At 35.6% G+C, this 21,945-nt stretch overlaps 1 protein-coding gene across 2 annotated transcripts in view; it reads right to left on the bottom strand.

Moving 5' to 3' along the window:
- LOC106956512 (rap1 GTPase-activating protein 1-like) overlaps positions 1–21,945 on the bottom strand; it is a 107,276-nt gene that overhangs the window by 62,544 nt on the left and 22,787 nt on the right. The window contains exon 1 of one of the 2 annotated variants that reach the window (XM_015047396.1): positions 8,504–8,606. The exons of the other annotated variant lie outside the window; for it this stretch is intronic. Coding sequence (XP_014902882.1) covers positions 8,504–8,547 — 44 coding nt within the window. The 5' untranslated portion in view covers positions 8,548–8,606. Of the gene's footprint in view, positions 1–8,503; positions 8,607–21,945 lie in introns of those variants that run through there. 2 annotated transcript variants of the gene reach the window in all.

The raw sequence follows: 21,945 nt of genomic DNA, 5'->3' as shown, positions 1-21,945 counted from the left end.
TTTTTTAAAAAACCCTTTGAGGGGAGGGGGGGGGGGGTTTTTTTTTTTTTTTTTTTTTTTTTAACTAACTGCACCTTGTTATCAGTGGAAATATTAGTTTGCCAGTCAGCATTAGGTGTGCTGTTTGTCCCCCCTGCTGACAAAGACAGCACTCTGTTTTGATGTTAACAGTCAGGATTGAGAAATAGGCCACAGCATAAACAACCACACCTCCCTTTGCTAATGGATGACATGACACTTCCAAAATGTGACACAGCATGAACCGTAACAAACAACATTTCGCAACTAATTGCATTGACAAACAAGTGTTTCCAAAAGTTTTAATTAGAAAGGAAAGTCATGAAAATACATTAACTTTACTGCGAAGCCTAATATATTGCTTTTGATTTGGACTGCAATGTACTGATGTGGTATTGCACAGCTGAAACTAACCCCGAATTGCCACATTTTTATTCTTTATCTCTAGGATCAAGCAGTTGATAAAAAAAAAAAAAAAATATATATATATATTCAGTTCTGTCAAAATGGATGAACATTTTTTTTGTCAGTTTTTCAACCACACTAGCAAGCTTTTCCAGTTTAAACATTTACAGAGATTGAAGCAAAATAAAATTCCCCCAACGACATTGCATTTTTTGTAGCCATAAAACTTTGCGAAATATTTAAACTAGAGTGAAATCTAAGAAAAGTGGTAAGCAAACCCTGTGGGGGAAAGGCTGATGCTGAGACATGCGATATGGGACATTGCATATGAAAAATGTCAAAATGTTATGCTTTTAAAAAATATGCGATTAGATGAGTACATACAAGTTATATAATCTTGATCTAATAAGAACTGCAAGGGAGCAACAATAATTTTTGTATAGTATTGTAGGCTACACCTTAAACAATGCTTTGTTGAGTAACATGGGAAAAAGAAATGAGGCAAGATATCAGAAAGGGAATGTGCATCTACAAAAATCTTGTTTATTCTAGACTATAATTTCCTGCTTGAAGGTGACATATAAACACCACATGGATGTCCAGTCATTCTACCATTGAGGAAAGAAATAAGTCCCAGAGATGAATGTGGTTCATTGAGTATCAGCTCCAGAAATAAGCAAAAGATCTTGTGAAGATGGTGACAGAATCTCATAAGAAAGTGTAATTTTCCATATTAAAGCAGCATGGCCGAAAGGCTCGACAGTGAGGAAGAAGCTATTACTCCAAAAGAAACATAAAAAGTCAGATTACAATTTGAAAATGCCCTCAGACAAAAGCTTTTGGTTTCAGACATATCTTTTAGTCTGATGAAACATTTCTTTTACATTTAGGAGAAAAGGGAGGAAAGCTTGAAAGCCTGCGAACACTACCCCAATCGTGAAGTACAGGGGTGGCAGCATCATGTTGCATAAGTATTTTGCTGTGGAAAATGGATGGGATGATGAGGAAGGAACATTGTGAGGAAATATTCAAGCTACAATTTACATCAGAAAGGAAGGTAAAACTTAAGTGAAAACGGGCTTTCCAATGTACCATGTCCTTAAGCATTCTGCTAGAGGGCTTAAAGGCCTCAGAGCAAATGTTTTGAAGTGGCCATCACAATGTCATAACTTAAATACCATAGATGATAAGAGGGCAGACTTGAACAGGAGTGTATGTGTGTAAACAGAACCACCATCAAACATGAAAAAGTTACAGCACTTCTTCCAGAAGAAACAGGACAAAATTTCAGCAAACTATATGAAGCTTGTGGAAGGAAACCAAAGTATTTAATCAACAATCTTACTTTTCACTGCTGTTACACAGATGCTCTTGAACTAGAAATCAGTAGATGTGTTTTCTTGAACCAGTCATCTCCAAATCAGCCTTAAATCTAAGGCTGCCTTCTGGTTCAGCTCTGTTTTTTGCTTTCTTTTGTTGTGCATTTTCTGTTTTAAGGGCTGCTTGCTTTCAGTCTTTGTGCTGCTGTGACATTGTCCTTGGTCTACTGCTGTGCTTTCTTTTTGCAATATCCCCACTGTGTTTGCTGGATTTTCACTAAATTTTTGTTACAACTGAGTGGGAGCCACCTGCAAGTTATGCCCCACCTGTTGGATTGTTGCTAAGTGAGTTTGCAATCCTTTTTGTTAATGCAAAAGTTGTGCAAAATTAGACAATTGACTTCTACAGGGGCAACTCTGAATTGTTGTTGCCATGGTAGCTCCTAGGCATGCTACGTTTTTGTCAGGTAAATTAATTGTATTGTCATTAAAAAGAAGAAGTTTAAATGCAAACAATCAGAATCATACAAGAAACTGTGAAAAAAATCACATTTGATCTTTTAACATTTTGTTCTGTTCTAACTAGTTTAACAGTTCAAAAGGAAAAAAAAATCTACTGATTGTTATTGGAATATTTGATTATTGTTAATCATTACTTATAGCATCACAATAAGTTCTGAAGATTGAGCTATGATCCTAAATTCTAATTCCAATATATCAAACGATGGTCAAATAGAAAACACAAAAATACAAACTATTTAGCAACAAGTTGTGTATCTTTCTGCATGTTTGCTTTGCTTTCTACAAACTTGCTTCTTTTACAATGGTAAAGAGAAATCTTCCAGTGATCAAATCCATTCAATTATTGCATCATTATTAAAAGACTTACAACAATCTGTATTATGTGCAATTTAGAAAAACCATAAGATGTATTTTTTTTATGTGCAATTCTTAGAATTCTAGAAAAAAATCTCCAGGTGCTTATATGTCACACTTTCAAAATAAAGAAGAGACTCAGCTTGCACAAGAAAGGAAAACAAAAAAAAAAGTTTGATGTCTGGAACAACTCTGAAAAAAACATAAAACGTTTTTCTGTTACACTCACATTCTCTGCTGATAGAGTACGAATGTAATTTTATCCCACTTGACATCGTAGGGTGATCTGGGCTGAGCACATCAAATGCTAAGTGACTAAAGTAAATATCAGTGGGGAGAGCAATGATATTGGGCTGCAGTAGTGCAAAAGGTGTTGGGGAGATGACATTTATTAGTGCCACAAGAAATGTGTCTGAAAATTCAAAACAGTCTCTGCAGAAATGACTCCAGCCCTCCAGGAGTTTTACTAAATATAGCAGGTTCAGCCATCTCTAGTCAACTAAAATCACGCTGCTCAGATTGCGCAGATCTCTAGGATGAAAGTTAAAAACTAATTGTCACTCATATATGTTGCCTGATTTTAAAATGCTTTTTTTTAAAAGGAAGAATTAAGATGAAAAAATGTTTAACTGCAAATTATAGTTATCAGGTTTCATTAAATCTCATACCTCTGATATTGCTCTTCTTAGTGTCTCAGATGAGATTTTAATGCATAGTGTGACAGAAAATTGTACCACATTGTACTTATGGTGGATTAATCCTTTGTTTTTTGGTAAAGCCAACTTTTGGTTCATAACCAACAGACGAAGGGACTGATTAGTCATTTGGGATCTGCTCTGAAATGGTTTACTTCACATTTATTTGACTAATCCTATTTTGAAGCTCTGCCAAATTACAGGTTGTTCACTCCACTATGGGGTACCTCCAGTTTCACTATTGGGACTCCTATTGTTTTCAATGTCTACCATGCCTTTTGGCCACATTTTGATGTACATTTCCTTATCATTGCAATGAAGAAAACGTAGAATTTAATTTAAGCCCCACCAAGTTTTTAGGTTGCTTCATGAAAAAAAAGCTGGATGACTGATAACTTTCTTCTATGACACATGAAAAGACTAAAATCTTTGTGTGTGCTCCAAACAAGACAAATTATCTTGTCTTGGAAACTCTTAGTCCTTTAGCCATCCATGATAAATCCACAATCAGGATCCTTGGGATATATTTTGACCAAGGTCTTACATTATATACATATCTGTAGAATGTATTTACTGTATAAAACGAGAGTAAAGTAACCAAAAGGTAGATGTCAAACTTCTGTAATGGTAAGCACAGAGAATCTTATCTGACTATGTACATAACCTGGAAAGAAAATTCATGACTCCATTATCTTCTTTTTTCTCTGTATGTCTTTTAATAAAGACGATAAGAGTGAAGCAACAGAAAACCTTTCTGAAATATTCTTAGACCCAGCTGTTATCTTGGCTACTTCCAGTATGTCCCTGAGTTTTTTAAGCCTAAAAAAAGAGCTGCCCAAAGCAGAAATGAAGCAACCTCTGCTCTTTCCAATATGTACAGTTCTGCACCCCATCTCCTGTAGTAATTATACGGCTGCCTAGAACTGCAAGGTGGGTTTGCTTCAGAAGCAATCGGAAACAGAGATGATTTAAAACCTGTTCATCTTTGAAAATTTTGTTACTTTACGTATGTTTAAATTTATTATTTAGGCCAAAACCTAAACATCAAAGTTAGGAAAAAACACATCTTGGAAAAACAGTGAAATAAAAAAAAAAGAATAGAAAACATGCATCAACAAGAAGGGTCCTTACACTACCACACCAAGCTCCTTAACACAATCATAAGGTGGAAGCAACACCTGCAAGGGTAACTGTAATAGAGCAGTGAGATGTGTGTACAGCTTATGATCTCACATGGGTGAACTCTTCCTTTTGTCTTGAGGCTGAAAGCTGACTCACCATTACAAAGCCTTTAAAACACAGTCTTTTTTTTTAATCTACAAATATTAAAATTACAAGCACAAACAAATATGTAGACCGCTACTAATATTGCTTAACAAACACTGCAGAAACCACACATTTTTTTGTAGACATCAACAAACCTTTGACACGACACTGTGTGGTTATTTATTCACCTTTATCAGAAACTGTAGAGTTAATTTAAATTGATTGGTTTCTTGGCACAGGCTTGACTTTCAATCACAGCCCATGAATTTTCATTGGGCTCTTCCAGATGTCTAATGTAATGAAAGTCTGCTTTATCCATTCTAAAACCAGTTTGAAGCATCTTTGGGATCATTATCCTATTGGAAGGGTAACTTTTTTTCCTAGTTATGTGCATAATCAAAATCCCAGATAAAAACTGAGCTATCTGGTCATAAGTATGTATGTGGAGCACTGCTAAAAACAGTGCACCTACTGTTGAGCATTGTGTTTCTTAGTGCTGCACCAATTCCTTCAAATATCTTGTTATATTAAATATTTAAAATTATTCTCCATTTATTAAGTTTATCTTGTGCAACTGCCTAGATTTTCTTTGCTGAGATGGTCGTGTGTTTCGCCAGGTAAAGCTATTGTAGTTTAAGCATTTTCTATTTGCGCTAACTGTAATGGACAGAGACGGGACAGAAAACCTGTGGGAAAAGTCCCAATACATTACAAATGTAGCGCTAAATAAAGAAAAAAACTGAAGTAAAGAAAGCAAGCCAAATTATTTTACCATAACATCATGATGCAACTATAACTCTGCAGATGGATACATTTCTGAGTAGTAAAACAGTTTTACCTACAGATATAATCAAGCTTCAGTCAGATAAATCACCCAGATAGAACAGTAGGAGCTCATCATCTCTACGCACAGATTTTCAACAACCTTGAGGCTGAAAGTAAGCGCAATTGTGATGATGGTGAGATATCTCTATAAAGGAATCATGTATTTGTGGATGACCACATTTCCAGCTTTGAATATCTAGCAGGAGCTGATCTGAACATTGATGAAAAAAAGACAAAAACCGTGTACAATCTTTAAGGACACTTTTGCACATGGATATGATAACCACCTCTGAATTCATCAACTCTGCAACCAATCAACAGCTAGACTAGTTTTTGGGATGAATAAGTTGGGTTAATATTAAGTTTTTAAACTTGTCTGTACTGTATAAATTAAGTAAAATCCACAACTGAATTGAAACGTGTCCATCCATTTCTTTGTTTGCTGTCCAGTGGCTTCTATCAACAACAGAACTGGCAGATAAAGGACGCAATTTTCAGCTGTTGTTTTGCACATCCGTTCTCCTTGCTCCAACAACTTCGTCTTCCAACAGAAATTAGAATTCAATTTCACACGGAAATTATCCTGCCACCAAATAACATCTCCAAAGACAGTGTCACAAGTCTGAAGCTTCAAGCCTGAGCTCAACTCATTTCTGTTTGACAATTATTTTCCGGTTATTCATTAAGCAATTATTTCCTCACAGGGACTCATTTTCAGCAACAGAGCTTTTAGCAGCAAAGGAAAATTCTCTCCATTGTGGAAGCAAAATAAATCTCCAAGATATATTAAAATGCAAAGTAGAAAAGGTTGTGTTTTTTCTTACAATAAACAAGCTCATTTGTACCTGACAGTTGCTTACAATTAAATGATCTGGCTATCTGCTGCATTGATGCAGTCACAAGATATTTTCAACTTAGATCTCAATGGAAACATTCTTTAGTGTGGAAGCTGTTACTGCAAGAGGAAAACACAAAATAAACTATAGTCTATCAGTAAGGTGTTTAAAAATGAAGCCAGAAAAAAACAGACGCAACCCAGTATTTTAAAAGGAAATTATCTCATGTCAAGGCATGACTTCTGGCAAAGGAAGGATGAACATATTAAACCAAACTTGCCTTGATTTATATTTTAGAGCTTTCAACCTGCCTTTCTTGGAGCATTCTGGATTTAAAAATGTTAGAAGATCTTTGGAAATCTCTGAGTTAAGGATCCAAATCCAAAGATAAGACAATCAAGTCATCTTAAAATGTCAACTCTGATGCTGAAACTGTTGTATGGTGGCTGCTGCTCTGCCACACACATACATAGGATATGACGTCTCGTCTGCCACTAATAATTAATGTCCTCATTGTACAAAGGTCAATAAAAACATCATAAAGGTCGTCCGTATATCCTCCTACATTATAGCTCTTAAAGAGGAATCTGAATAATCTAAAATCAGAATCGGTAGCTTTATAAAAACTGAAGATTGAAAACTTTAAAGAAAATTCAAATTGGTGAGATAAAAAAAACAGCTCCAAATGCTGTAAAACAATTAATTTTATATAACTGCAGCAACGCTAGAACAAATTATAGCATCTGATGTTTTTAATTAAAAATTTTCTTTCAACATTATTAAGGTTTGTGAGCATTCACTTCACTCAGTGTTGGCTCCGGTACTGGACCTTATTAGTTTCTTGTGTTGGAACTGAACTATATACTGGGAAGAGTAAGACTTGTATGCAAGTCATTAGTCCCAGAATGCACTGCACTAACCCACTTTAATTTTCTAGGAGGAATACAAATGTTATGGTCTGATCACATGACGTGGTTAACAAAGCTCGGCCTGATTGCCTAGAACGCCAACTTTACCTCAGGGAACTGCAAAGGTGAGACAGACAAGGAGAGGGAAGGGAGGACGACATCTTCAAAATAAAACTGGACCCATGTAAATATTCAATCATTTAGGTAACCAGCGGCTGCAATCCAGCTAAGGAATAAGCCTTAAAACCTGGTAAAAATAATACTAATACCAATACCCATTTGTTGTTTTACTCCAACTATTGGTTGGAGTAAAACAAGTAATTTCTTTTATAGGTCTGAAAATGTATTAATAACTTGCTGAGTGAAAAGAAGATTTTGCATCTTTTAGATCTAATAATAATTCCAACATTAAAATATATTTTACATTCAGAGCTACAGATTCTGGACATTTTAGTGGAGAGAAATTATGTCCTCAAAGTTTTTGTTTCCAATCCTTAAAATACATTTCTGCTTTTCTTAGGCCTGCAGAATTAGGAAAACTTTCAACTTGACCCCTGCTCCAAAAACATCAAACTGATTCTCACAGATGTTGTCTTCACAGCCTAGAACTCATTTGGTATTAAATGTACTATGTACTATCAGCAATAGTACATTCAGTACCATATGAATTCTTGTACACTGCTTAGAAACCAAATTACTCGTCTCTAAGTCACAGAGAGTGACTCAACTTTGATGGCCATCTTTTCCGTGTTAAATGGCACAAATTGAACACTTCAAGACCCCCTTTGTCATCATGTTATTTGTTAAATAGAATTGATTTAATCTACGTAGCTTTTGATTTCACAAGTTCAAAAAAATCCAGTGGAAAAGCCGTTAAAACTGCCAATTCATTGCTTAAATTTACAAGACATTTTATTATTCATGAAAGCAGCCAAGTCTGTTCAAAACTTAAAAAAAATTCTGTACAGGTCACAGTGACCGAGGAAACAAACTGCCTTCCTAATGAGGTATCTGAAGAATCCCTCTCAAATCACCCTTTGTTGGATTTGCACATAAATAAAACTCATCTAATTAGTTTAGCACAGTGTTTCGCTATGAATGGTTAAAGCTGTTAATTAGAAGGACCCGTTGCTGACTGTGAATGACCTTGTTATCTGACTCTGCGGTTGCTGAGCAGGTGCAGAACAGCTCCCTGAGCAGTCGTCTTACACCTTCCCCTCAGTTCTCCTGAGATGGCAATCAGACACAACAGGTTCTCTATTGTGTCACACACTAGTGTCGTCGTAGAGCGAAGCAAATGGTAAAACATCCCAAATCAAATGGCCATTACACAGATTAGGCCTGTATTATCTTACCCTCCATAAGCTCCAAACGTAAAACTCCTTTTCCTCTGAGGCATCCTGCTGAGCGGCTGATGAGGCTTCACAGAGGATATCAGCGCAGATCAGCCCATGGAGCCACGGAAAGTCAGTCAAACCTGTTTCTCTCTGCTTAACCTCATTTCCCAACACCTTTAACTTTCACCTCCCCTCTCCGTCTTTGATTCAGCCCCTATTATGTGGGCGTGTGTTTCTTTTTTTTCTCTATGTGTATTTTGTGTGCACTCTTGCCAAACCCACCCTTTTTGCAGTTTCCATCTCTGGCCGACTAAAGATGTGGCGAGTGTCCTGGAAACACAAATAATGATTTCTTGAAATCAGTTCAACCGTTTACCTTTTTACTTCTGCCAGGAAGAGGGTACAAAATTGATATTTCCTCTGCTTTTCAATTTTATCAAGCAATTGCTCCGGTGTGAATGAAAAGTGCTCTCTGTCCATGAGTGTCCCTGGAGGAAAATAGAAAGATGGCCATGCAAGCAGCACAAATGCACTTTAAGGTTAAAGACAGGGTTTGTCAGATTTTCTGAGGCTGAAATTTATTTTTATTTTCTTTGTTGAAGAGCTTCCAATTAATTGCTATATTTACACGTTTTAGAAAGAGTTTCACTACGGGTAATATTTGGGAGGGAGACATTGCTTTGCTCAATCTGAGAGAGAAAGTGTATAATTATAATTTCCCACTGATGAACTGGAATGATTCACGTTAGAAAAAAGAAAAAAAAATCACATAATTTCAGAGATTAACTATGAACCACAGCCTTTGTACACTTTTTTTAATATTTACTTTTGTTTTTGCTGACACAACTAGCCTTTATTTACAAACTTCCTTGAGAGGAGGGTAGAGAGAGGTCAGGTCAGGGTCAGCTGAGCTTACTGCAACAAAGACCTACAGATCTCCGCAGATTGTACACTGGCTTGACCAGTTGAGTTACCCTTGAAACTCTGAAATGACAGAGTTGGCAGTTTGGAGTTGCAGTATTTCTGATGACATATGCTTATTTATGCATATCATCAAAAACTTTACATTCCTAAAGCTGCCCAATGCCATTCATCTGTATATTTTTCCACACATTTTGATGAGTGTGTGATCTAGCTATGCAGAGGAGGATTACTGGATGTATCTCTTCAGAAAGTTAGTACACTTTTCTGAATATGAAACCCTGAAAAAAAGATGTTTGATCTGAGGCAATAAAACATTTTCTTCAACATTTCTAGAAAATATGGGATTATACATTCCTTCCAACAGAAAAAAGTTTTATGCTCAAGGCAATCTAGCATCATCTCTTTTTTTCTTTTTTGACTGTATCTGACTGAATAAATAAAAAAAAAAACATGTCGGAAACATCTGAATAATGATAAAGAGAAAATAAACATCTACAAAAGTTTTCTGGGAAAGATGACGGTTCATTATCATCAACTGCGAGAATAAATCCCATATCTTAGATTTCTCTTCTTTGTCACCTGGATCTAAGGTTCACCTCTGCTTCTCACACTTCCTCATCCTTTTTTGTCTTTTCTTTCATCCCTCTGCCTGCCTCTGGCTACCATCACTGCTGCGTGTCTTATTTGTTGCTTTTCTTTATAAAGGGATAGTTTTCTCTCTGTGATGAGGCCTTATTTACCCTTCCTTGCCTTGTCATATTCAAGTACAATCAATGCCTTGTACCCAAATCACCCCCAAAGCACACAACCCATATAATATTACAAATGATTGAAAAAGCTGGGGTGCCTTGACGGCTCACCGGTCAACCTTTTTGGATTCGATTAAGTCTGACTGGACATTGGCAAAGACATGGACTATAAATCAAATCAGGGGCTTGAAGGAGAGGGCGAAGGACTGTGCCACTTAAATCTACCGTGTCCCCACCAAGCTCTCTCAGCTTCTTTATGAATTGTTATTGAGACTAATTGTCCTTTAGTAATGCTTGCAATAGAGATATTCTTCTTGAATAAATAGAAAGGAGAAAACAAACAATCATCTGGCATGAAAGAGAACTCAATCCGGTCTGGGGAAGGTCTGAAGCAAATTCAGCTCCTTTCACTGAACAAATATTTATTTATTTTTGTATAAAATTTAAGACCTAAGGGTTGATGTCACATATATTTTAGTCTGGATGCAGTAGCTATTTACTATCAGTTTAGTCTGTCAAGATTTATTTGTTTTGAATAGATAGCTTTAGGACACCTGGGCGCAAACAGGATTACATTTTATTTTTCAAAACTCAGATGTCATGTCCTGTCTTTGGCTTTCTGCATATTAATCACACTGTTTCTTTTCTCTTTTTTTTTACTTTCAAAGAAAGATGAGTGTAAGGGGTTGCTGCTCCCTTTTTAGAATAAGATTTCCTCGTTTTATCTGAAATCAAAACTAACACCTTGTGTTGGCAGCAAGCTAATTCTCCAGAGATAGGCATCTACTGACAAATGGGTTATTGTCTCTACACTGGGGTAGTTTGAGGAGCTTTGTTTGCTGTTATTTTTTTTCCCTCATGTCTTTCAAAAGACGTCCTTTTATTGAATGCGAAAACGGGAGAGAGAGAAAAAAGCCATTTACTCGGAGATATCTGTTTGAGGGAAGTCAAACTGAAAGGGCAGTTTGGTGTAATTAGTGTATGTCTGCGGGCTCCAGGAAACGTGGCGGCCATGCTGAAATGCCCATCTAATGTAAGTCAGCCTTGACTTTGAGAGCTTGACTGTCAACAGGCTGTAGGAGATGGTAATGAAAGGTCGCCCTCTGTGATATGCTCTGTTGAAGCAGTAGATAAATACTGAGCTACTAAATTAAGTCCAGGAAAGAACATGAAAACGACAGTGACTATATGTAAAGTCACTTACACCTGTCCATGTTTTGGAGCGTAATTTACAAAGTGGATTTAACAAAAACAAGATGTATGACCTTTTCCACGCTTTAAATTCAGGTGTATTAATAACGACAGAAAGCAGAAATGTGCACAGAACCACTATAATTTCATAACTGGAATAGACAGGTTTCTACAGCTGTTGTCTGTTGAAACATGGCCACAGCCATTATGTGCATGGTATGCTGGGAAAATGTTAATGACATACAAACAGTTATTGAACATACCAGAAATAAAAGATGAACAAATATTAATTCAGATTTTATCAGTATTTTTGGTCCAATTTCTAGTCCAAATATCTTAGTACACTTGAAATAAGAGAAAACTAATTTAAGAGTAACTTTTCAGCAAAATAACTTTTTTCAAGTCAATACTTGTTAAATATAGACAAAAAAAATACTATTTCCACAGGTAGATTTATTCACTAATAAGACTATTTTTTCTCTTTCATGTTGGAAGAAAATGTCAGTGGAATAAGTGCTTTTCCACAAAAAGTTGGTATATATGACCCCAACAGATGTGTAAATACAATCTGACCCAAACATCAGTGTATTTTCTTTATAGCACATTTATCTTGTGAAAGAAGCTAACATATAAAAAATTATAAGTGTCAGAAGCTGCAGCTTTTATCTGAGCCCACTGCTTTTAAAAGCTATGAAGCATATTTGAAAAGAGAAGTCATTTTCTGTATGATGGTGCAGCTGTAATGAGTTTTACATCTATTTCACTGCAATACAACTTTTTGGAAGTGTAGTACTTTTTTTAGTACTACAGCATTATTCAGGTAGCAAACAAAAAAGTCCTTCAGCCAATCCCACTGCAAATACGCAAAAAATTTACTAAGTATAATTGGTCTAGTTCTAGAGCAAATGTCTTGGTACACTTCAAATAAGACAAAAGTAACTTATAAGTACTTTTTAAATAATATTAAGGAATAATTTATTCCTATAGGTTGTTGAACAGTTTCTTGTAAGTTAAAATCTTTTTCATCAATATTAAGGAATGTTTTACTTAAAACAAGCTCGTATTTCTTTGTGAAAAGTTACTTGAAGGAGGGTTTTGCCTAATTTCAAGTGTAATAAGATATTTGTACTAGAAACTAGACCAATAATACTTGGTAAGATTTTGTGATTTTGCAGTGTGACTATATGATTGTTGTGAAATGGCCTTAATATTAGCCTCTATGATAAATATATAAATGTACTTAAAGTAAATCCCTAACAAGAAAAAATGCAAATAAGTAAATCACCCAAGAGCACCACCAATATTAGTCTGAAACTGTAATACAAGTAGATCCAGTTCTCAAGGTTTTAAAATCTTTTAAAACTTTTTCCACAATGACTAACAGTATTTTGTCCTGAAAGAAAAATGAAAATAAGAACTGTTTAGAATGTTTCTTACAAAACTAAACAATGTGGTCAATAGAGTTTTCTACCGACATTTGAATAAACATTTTATCACAGCATACCAGCAGATTTGAACATCATCCAATGATCCCTAAAGCACAGTGGCGTAATGTTGTTCGGAAATTATGAAAGGTTAGAACTGCTGTGTGATGTCTTCTCAGCCAGAATGCCCAGAGGGTCAGGATGGTGTGAAAGGTTACGTTTCAGCAGCATAACAATTCATAACATACAAGCAAAAAAAGAAAAAATCACAGTTGGCTCTGGGGAAAACTCGTTGCAGGCCCAAGGACAAATGCACAAAAATCTGAGGTTTTATAACTAAATGGTGTACAAAGAAAAAGGCAGGAATATGCACACTTTATCCTTTCAGTTTACCAAGCCATGTAAACGATTCACTCACCAAGGCAACAGAGAACATTTATGCATGTGCACAAATTATTCCCATCCATAACCATTAACTGGCACTTGAATCCCAATATATCTACATAAAATTGCTCTATTCACTGCAAAAAAGGAAACAGCATAGTTTTTTTTTCTACAAAAGTCTTACTTGTGAATGATGACAAAAACTGCTGACTGAAAAAATAACATAAATGACTTCTTGGTTACCACATCCTATTTCCCTTTTTTGGTAGAGGTATGCATCTTCTATTTTTCAATGGTCCTTGAAAGCCTCAAACATCACAAAGACAAAGTTCCATATAGAGACCCAGATGCATAGAAAATCTCCGGTGAGATAAAGAAACAGATGTAAACTGACATCTCCACTGAGTTTGGAAAAATGGGAAAAACCTCTGAGGAATAGGAAAAAAAAGTAAGCTATTGCGATTTTTATCCCTACTGTTGCTTCACAACTGTATAACTGTCACAATAATAATAAAAAAGTGACATTAGCCAAATCACAGATGAGTTTTCAATAAAAAAAAAAGGTTTTAAAAATAGTCAGTAAATCTGAAGATACAAAAATAATTTTCTTATTGATAAAAATTGTTAGCTCAAACTATAACTCTCCTCTCTACACTGCAGCTTAATATAAAGATGACAAAAACATTGTTCCATAGAAAAGCTGTCCAAACATCCAGATTCCCCCCAGGTAATGGTCAGCAAACCTTCAAGTGGAAGAAAGGCTGTTATATGTTGACCTGAGGGAATAAGGAGCTATTACACACTTATAGAGTTCATCCCAACTGGGAACAGCAAAGCAGGACACAGAAACATTAAATATTTACCATCTGTGCACCTAACAACATCCCTGACAACACTGCCAGGACAACACACTCAGTCTCTGTAGCATGAAATGATAATAAATGTCAATTTTTTAAATATATTTTTTGGTTTACAGCAAAATAAATAAATGCCAAGTTTTGCTTTACTTCTCTCTGTTATTTATTTAGTTAAGAGGCAATGACTAAAAATAATAATTTGGGGGGAAGCTGTGACACTTTACAATCACTGCTTGTTGTTAACCTGAATATTCAATGTAGGATTAAATGTCATTATGGCATAGCGGAAAAAAAATAATAGAGTAAAACAAATAAAAGCCAAAAGACTAATGAATTTGGAGCACACTATTGCTTGAGTCGAGTTTCCTCAGCATAGAGTAACAGGGCAGCAAGGTGTACAAGTTCAAAAACAAAGGCTACAGTTTCATTTCCTTACATCTTTCTGAAACTCTTCGATATCCCATTGAAGGTGAAGCACGTGTTATTACAAAGGATGGGCCATCTTGCAGAGGTCGCTCCTCTGCTACCAGAAGAAATGAAAATCCTTTCTCTTTACCCCAAATTGCGAAGGCAAGACCACTGAGGACGCTGACGTTGTGTAACTCGCTCATCAAAGAGAGGCGGATTCTAGCAGGAACTCTGGAGACTATTCTCGTCTACCATCACCCAGCCCCTGCAGATCTGAAATGTCATAAATTTCACAACTCTTCTCCAGGCAATGATAACAGAGGAATGTAAGGGAGCGCCACGAAAAAAATAGACAAACAGACAGAACAGAAAAGAGGTGGGAAAAGAATGTGCTTGTAAGGTGCTGCTGTAGGCAGACATACATACTCATATATAAATATTAATGTTGGAGATGCAACAATCAGCTATTTTAGTAATCAATTATCCTATTAATTATATGGACAATTAATCTATTATTATATTTAAAAAATGGGCATATTCTGTAGATTTTCTTTAAAGTGTTTTGTATACAAAATATTAGACATGTATTAAAAGACGCAAATAAACAATCCAAATAATTTTTTTTACATAAATTTACAAATTGTCTAAAATGGAATAACAGCACTGCCTTTGTACACCTTAGTCATTAGTTTAGTGTCAGATTGTGGATAAGGATGAAATATGAAGTCACAAATCACAGCATAAGACAGGGAGATTTTGTGAATGTGCCCTCAGAGAAGTCGGAAGTAAGGGCATAATGCGTTCATTTTAATGCACTGCGTTACAGAAGAAGCCCAGCAGGACGCACGACTCATCCTCAGAGTGGAAGCCGAGAGCGGGAACCCATTAGAACAAAGAAAAGAGAGATACAAAGGGAGAGGAAAAACCAAGCGAATTTTTCATGTAGCAACCATTGAGTCTAACGGGAGGAGAGCAGCCTGCCTGTGGGCCACATCCTGGATTTAATGACTTTCCACACAAACGCAACAGATACTCAGTAAGGGTTTGACTTTGATTTATCTACTCCAGAGGGTCAGAAATAAACAGAAAGATGTTTAATTTTTCATCAAAATAAACCGTCACTGAGCATGCTGTTTGGAAGTCCAGCTTCTGTTGCGTTGCAATTCAATTCAAGTATGATCAAGCAGTTGGTGCACAAGGTTAAATGGTAACCTGGGGGCGATGTATTGTGAGGTTACAAAGGAGTTTTTACAGTCGTAAAAATAATTTGCACACCTCTCAACAACCTGTGTGTTTTCCAACAGATTTGCACAAATGGATAATTAATAAAACTGAAGAAAATTTATTTTATGCTGTTACATAATGAGTTTATAATCTGAAAACATTTAATGAGATTAAGTCTTTTTTGGCCATGCATATTCAAGTATAGGTAAGAGCAAAAATAAATCCTTCTCAAGATTTAACTAACATTTTAGACTGTCAATCTATTCTAGATTCTAGTAGAGAGCAACAAAAATATGCTTATTTGTCAGGTTAGCAAACGTTTTTGGTAGCTGCTGCAAACTTCTATGTTCATGACTTTAAAATCCCAGCAGCAGGATTCAAACATTTTTTTGGCCATTGGTGCACAACATGATGTGGACGCATGCCAAGTCTTCAAGGATCTACAAATGCACTCAATGGTAGGACACACACCATCACAACTTAGGACTTTGATATTGTCTTCAAGCATTGTTAAAGCTTCTTGTCTACTCCGCTTGAATCGTGTTAGATGGACAATTTGGAGGCCAGGACATCTTAAAATAATCAATGCAAGGAAAAAATAAAAAGAAATTGTGGAAATAAAGCCATTGAGCTTGTCACTTGACAAAACATCCTATCACAGATGTGACAAAAGAGATGATTCTGCCGTCTCCAAAGCAACACTGAATGGGTAAATTGTACTCAGACGTTGCTGTCCATGGTTCTGAGGGCAGCTATAATAGGCTCTGATGGGAAATGTCTGCAATTTTTGCTATAAACACATTTCTAGCAATGCAGCTTTGTAAAAAAAACAAAACAAAAAACTGACAAAAATGTAGTCAAGAAGGCTGCAATGAAAATTACATATAATGTTATGTATAACATAATAGTGTTTTATTAGATAAAAATATACATCAATTGATTAGCTTACGTTTTTGCATATCAACAACAAATTAAAGTGCAATTATAAAAACATAAATGGTTGGTCCAGTTTAAAAGAAAGTTTCACAATGCCATTTTATTAGTGTTTTAATGTCTAAAATACGAGCACAAACATTCGTCTCCATATTATGTTTAAACTGCTGGCAAATACAAGAACTGCTCATTTTTCACAGCAGTCTTTTTCACAACACGGTCGTTTCAAACCATGTGTTATAAGGCCTCTTTCTGGTGTCTGTAAACTCACTAAAAGGTTTGTGCTCTATCACACCCATGCAGAAACATGTTTGTAACAATTACTGTGAAGTAAACAAAAAAAAAAATGGAATTGCTGGCTTGAAACCATACCTGAATGAAAATTTGTGTTTGTGTCACACTGTCTGCAGCAGAAGTGTGATCACTGTGTCACACTGATTTCTACCCCTTCCTCAACTTCAGATGTGACATCAAAGGGCAAAGCCACTCTTTCTTTTGCCTTTGTTCTCCATGTGGCATTTCGCTAAATCTGATGGTGCAGCCAGTGTCCAATCAGTGCTCGCTCTGACCCTTTGAGGCTCTCTACAATCCAAACGGGAATTCCTACGTCTGATGCTTTAAGGAGACAGCACCTAGGAGACTTAACCAAAGAAAACACATATGTGTTGCTAAAGTTCTAAGTCTCAGGCTTTCTGATGATTTTAGGACAAAAGGAAAAAAGGGATAGACTATTTGATGTCTAGAAACCTTTTGGTCATTTTATTCCCCCACCCCCCAATACCACATTTCCATTTGAGAGCAAAGCCTATCAAATGTGAATGTATTTCAGGACGATGGATGAGAGGGAAACACAAGGTCACATCTGAGATGAAGAGACAGAAGAAAATCTATCATTGCTGAACTTCTGAATAAAAGAGATCTGAAATGCTCAAGTCAAAGGACAAAATATAAATTTGATCAAAAATGTACTTCATGAAATGTTAACAACTCAGCCTGGAATGTTTCTCTGCAAATAATTTGCCTCAGTTCGGTATTTCCATACGTGACCATATCTCATTCTTCTTCTAGCCAAGAAGAATGAGGAACATGTGCAATAAATGACCTGGAGCAGTTGTCACTCCCAGGACATGTGAAGCTTTTTCTGGCAGGGAAGAAGTTTAGCTTTCTTTTCTGCTAGTTCTAGTTAAGTACAGGTTTTTGGTAGTAACCTGCTTCACTTGGTTGGTCCGACTGAAACACACAATCACAAAGCAATAGATATTGTCAGTCACTGACCTTTACAATCTTCTCTACACATCTAAACCACTTAGACTATTGTTAAGTGCAGAGTAGTGATGTTACATTTTTTCCCCGAAAAGCCTTTAGAAGAACAAGAAAGCATCTTCATCCATGAGCTAACTATTAAAACACAAAATATTCACAAAATTTTCACTCTTAGTTTCTTGTCTTAAAGTTAATATTTATTCACCTTGCACTCAACCTCCTTGCTAACAGCTCCTAAAGTTATTCCACCAATCAGTAATGTGACCACAAAAATCTTTGTGCTGCTGAAATATCTATTATCTCCTGTTTATCAACTATTTTTAATTTTCTTCAGAAGCAAGAGACTTAATATATGCCCTCTAGGGAATGTTATCAGCACTTTTAATGCTATAACTCATAACAAATATAGGAAGATAAAAATTAGAAGTTTACTGTCCAAACAATAATCAGTTAACAGCCAGAAACCTTTTCCCCCCCGTTGATATATGATTAACTTAGGAAAAGTCTATTAACTTAGATATTATTATTATTAATTTAGGATCTGAAACAAGGCAACTGTTATGTTTATCTATACTACCAATTATATCATTTCAGCTAAGAGGAACAATTATTTGTTTCAGACAATTTTAATAGCTGTGAATCAACAATGGAGTTCTTGTAGTACTATGAGAAAATCAGCATTGTATGAGAAGTGTTTTTAGCTTAGACACCATATTGCCCTGGCTACATTTATATGAGATTGCTGAGAAAAGACCCGCACTTAAACAGAAAAATATCTAACTGCTGTGTGCTGCATTTGAAACTCCCTCTGTAAACCCCAGATAAGGTGAAAATATGATATCAGAATGTGGACCATGAATATCTATTTTTTATTTATTTATAAGCAGACAGTCTGGCTGTGAGATGATGTAAGGTTCTGCAACTTGCCAATATGGAAAGCACTCAAAGATTGCAATCCATTAAACAATGGAATGAGAAGGATATTTTGGAGAGACCAATATTCCCCAGAGAAGCCATGATATTAAATATTGAAGCCTGTAATGAGTTTAACGGAGAACCACGGAGGAGCCCTGGGCTACCAGCAGTGCTATAAAATACCAGATTGATCCCATTCATGGATACAAGAAAATATTGAGTATTGACTGCTTAAAGGAACATCATCTTTTCATGGGAACAATGACTATACAATGTCTGTAAAATTGTAAGAAAAAAAAAATAAGAAAGTCATCAAGTATAGCAATTTTTTTTTGTTTTTTTATGATTTTATCATGGTAACCTTATTTATTAGACTGCTGGCAGGACGTCAACTAGAGCGGTTGTTTAAAAACTGCTGAAAAACTGTTCATTCAGAGCAGAGACTTTAAATGTTTGCATATTTGTGCTATCAAGGTTTCACCCTAAATGTTGATCTGTCTGTACAAGATATAATAAACTTGTGGTGACGGGGCGGGGGGGTTTAATGGATGAGTAATTTATTCTGAACTACTTTAATCTGAGTCATACAGCGACAGGTACACTTCTACCATTTTATTGCGTTGTGTTTACAAGTAAGCGTGAACAATATTTTCCAAAAGAAAAAATATAATGTAGTTTGGAAATGTATTCAGGTATTTTTTTATTCTTAGGTAGGCATGGGTAACATGGACATAAAAGTTTATCTTAAGATTTTATAGAATATATTGTGATGATGATAAAAGTCACCACAAAATGATTACAAAATGTGTAACTGTGTTTTTGGCTATAAATCGATCACAGCATACAGCTTGAGCCTTACAAACACAAATGTTCCTCTAAAAATAAACCTGCTCATTATCAAACAGTCCACTTCACTACACCAATTACGCTAAGTAGTACATCTGCACTGCTTAACAGTAGACTTTTAAACTGAGACGCAGCATGTGCTTGTGGCCACATGGAAGAAGGAAAAAATAAAAGCAACAATTTCCAACCATACTTTTGGTTTTTAGGGTTCACAGTCATTGTTAGAGTTGATTGTTATGATCAGTGAAGAACTAATTATTATAATGATAATTTTCCAAATTATCAGTGAAGAACTAATTATTATAATGATAATTTTCTTTGCGGATATATAATGCAATACTTAAAGCCCAACTTCAAAAGCTCAAGAATAAAGTCAAATTAGAAGCCTTTTGTCACCACCATAAATCCTGGTTATTTAAATTTTGTTTTTCATTATCTACTTTACAACATAGCCTACACAGCTTAGACCGTAGAGCTCATAAAGATGTTTTTAATTGCAGCTACAACACCCATCTTCAAAATAATCTTTTTTTTTTTTCTTTTTTTTTTTACAGAAGAATAGAACTGATACTGGTGTGCAACAGCAGCATGGTTATTAAACCTAGAAACAGTATGATAAAACATCTGTCACATCTTTCTGTTCTGGAGATTAAAATAAAGCAATGTCCTTGGAAATTGTGTGTGTGTGTGGGAGGGGTTCAACCTGCAGATAAAATGTACCATATCTGTTCAATTTGCTGCAAACTGCTGCATGCCTGAACCGTACAGGAATTAACACAGCATGACACTGAAAGATGTTGCCCTGACTATGCAACATGCCTCTCATGACAGGCTCATCTGTCATACCTAGCTATATGCTGGACATTCCCTACTACTTTTTTCTTCTTGACCCAAGGTTGAGAGCATATGGCTTCCTGACAGCAGAGGTTGGAACCAAAAACAGAACACATCATGGTTCACATAAAATGTGTACCAAAGTTCTTTGTTCAAGCAGTGATTAGGTGCGCATGTGGTGTTGCTAACTCTTTTAATTAACTTTTTATTCCCAAACAGACACACTTGCCGTAAGATGTGAAGATGAAATACTTAAGAAAAATAGACTATATTTCTGCACAATCATATGCAACAACAATAGAGCTTAAATTCTCTGTTGTTGCCAGTAACATGGTCAGGTTTCAATTCTGTAAATTCCTTAGATACTAATTTATCTGCAGGATACAAAATGTTCTTTTATTTCAGCTGTTCCCATAGGAAACAATATATGATGTCTCTAGAAATCACATGCATAAAAAGCTTCCACTATTCTTTAAGGAGCACTATTCATCAGAGCGGTGCATCACTAAGAAATGAGCATGCCATCTGTTAGAGGAAGGACACCTTCTCCAAGTGCCACCTGTTTATTGGCTGAGATGTCTTGTTTTGAAATATTTATTGACTCCATGTTTCTACAGTGAATTACATATCGTGCATTTAACATAGAATAATATTGTGCAATGTTTGGCTGGGGACTGATATGTTCAATGTGGCGCATATCCCCAAGCAGATTAAAACACCCACAACCTCTGAGTCTGCTTATATTGAATTCAACTGGAAGCTGGAAGAATACACATCATGAATATCAATTATTGCCAAAGTGGAGCTGTGAAAATTAGCAGGCAGTCCTATTGTGGAGGTTAATGGAAACTCAGAAGGCGTTTCACTGTGGGGTTAATACCAAGAGCTAAGCCTCTGTCATTGAGTTTCAATAACAAATGGAAAAGTGTGTGTGTCCTCATGACTGGTTGGTAACATGCTTAAGTCAAAGCTTTTATTAATGGAAAATATAATAAACATGTAAAATAGTTTTCTCAAAAACATAAAATTCCCTCTTTAACAATTATTTGCTGTGAAAAGTCTTGACTATATACATAAATAAACAATCTATTATATGAATTGCTTTGTTAGTAACTATTAGAATATGACTGTAAAATTTAAATGGGAACACACACACTATGCTTCATAACTGCAGTTCAATCTAAATATGGATTGATTTGTCGCATTTTTCCACTGCTTGATGTGGTCTATGATGAATTTGTTAAATATGAATAGAAATGAGGAGGTCAGTAGTCACAGTAGAAACTTGGAGTTTAGTCTTACTTAAAATATATTTATTTCTGGTTTCATTCTGAGTTTCCAATAAAGACTAAAAATTGAAATGTTAAAATTTTTCTGAGAATACGCTAAATCACAGCATATAAGATGTAGAATTTTACTTACTCATGTCAATTCCATAAATCAGTGATTCTTGAGAATAGGGACAAAACAGGTCCTATGGATAAAGCACCAAATTTGAATAAAATATA

Source organism: Poecilia latipinna, unplaced genomic scaffold (genome assembly GCF_001443285.1).
Source record: "Poecilia latipinna isolate Pla-1442-1.1 unplaced genomic scaffold, P_latipinna-1.0 Scaffold824, whole genome shotgun sequence".
Lineage (NCBI taxonomy): Eukaryota > Metazoa > Chordata > Actinopteri > Cyprinodontiformes > Poeciliidae > Poecilia > Poecilia latipinna.
This window is presented reverse-complemented; position numbering and strand designations above follow the sequence as displayed.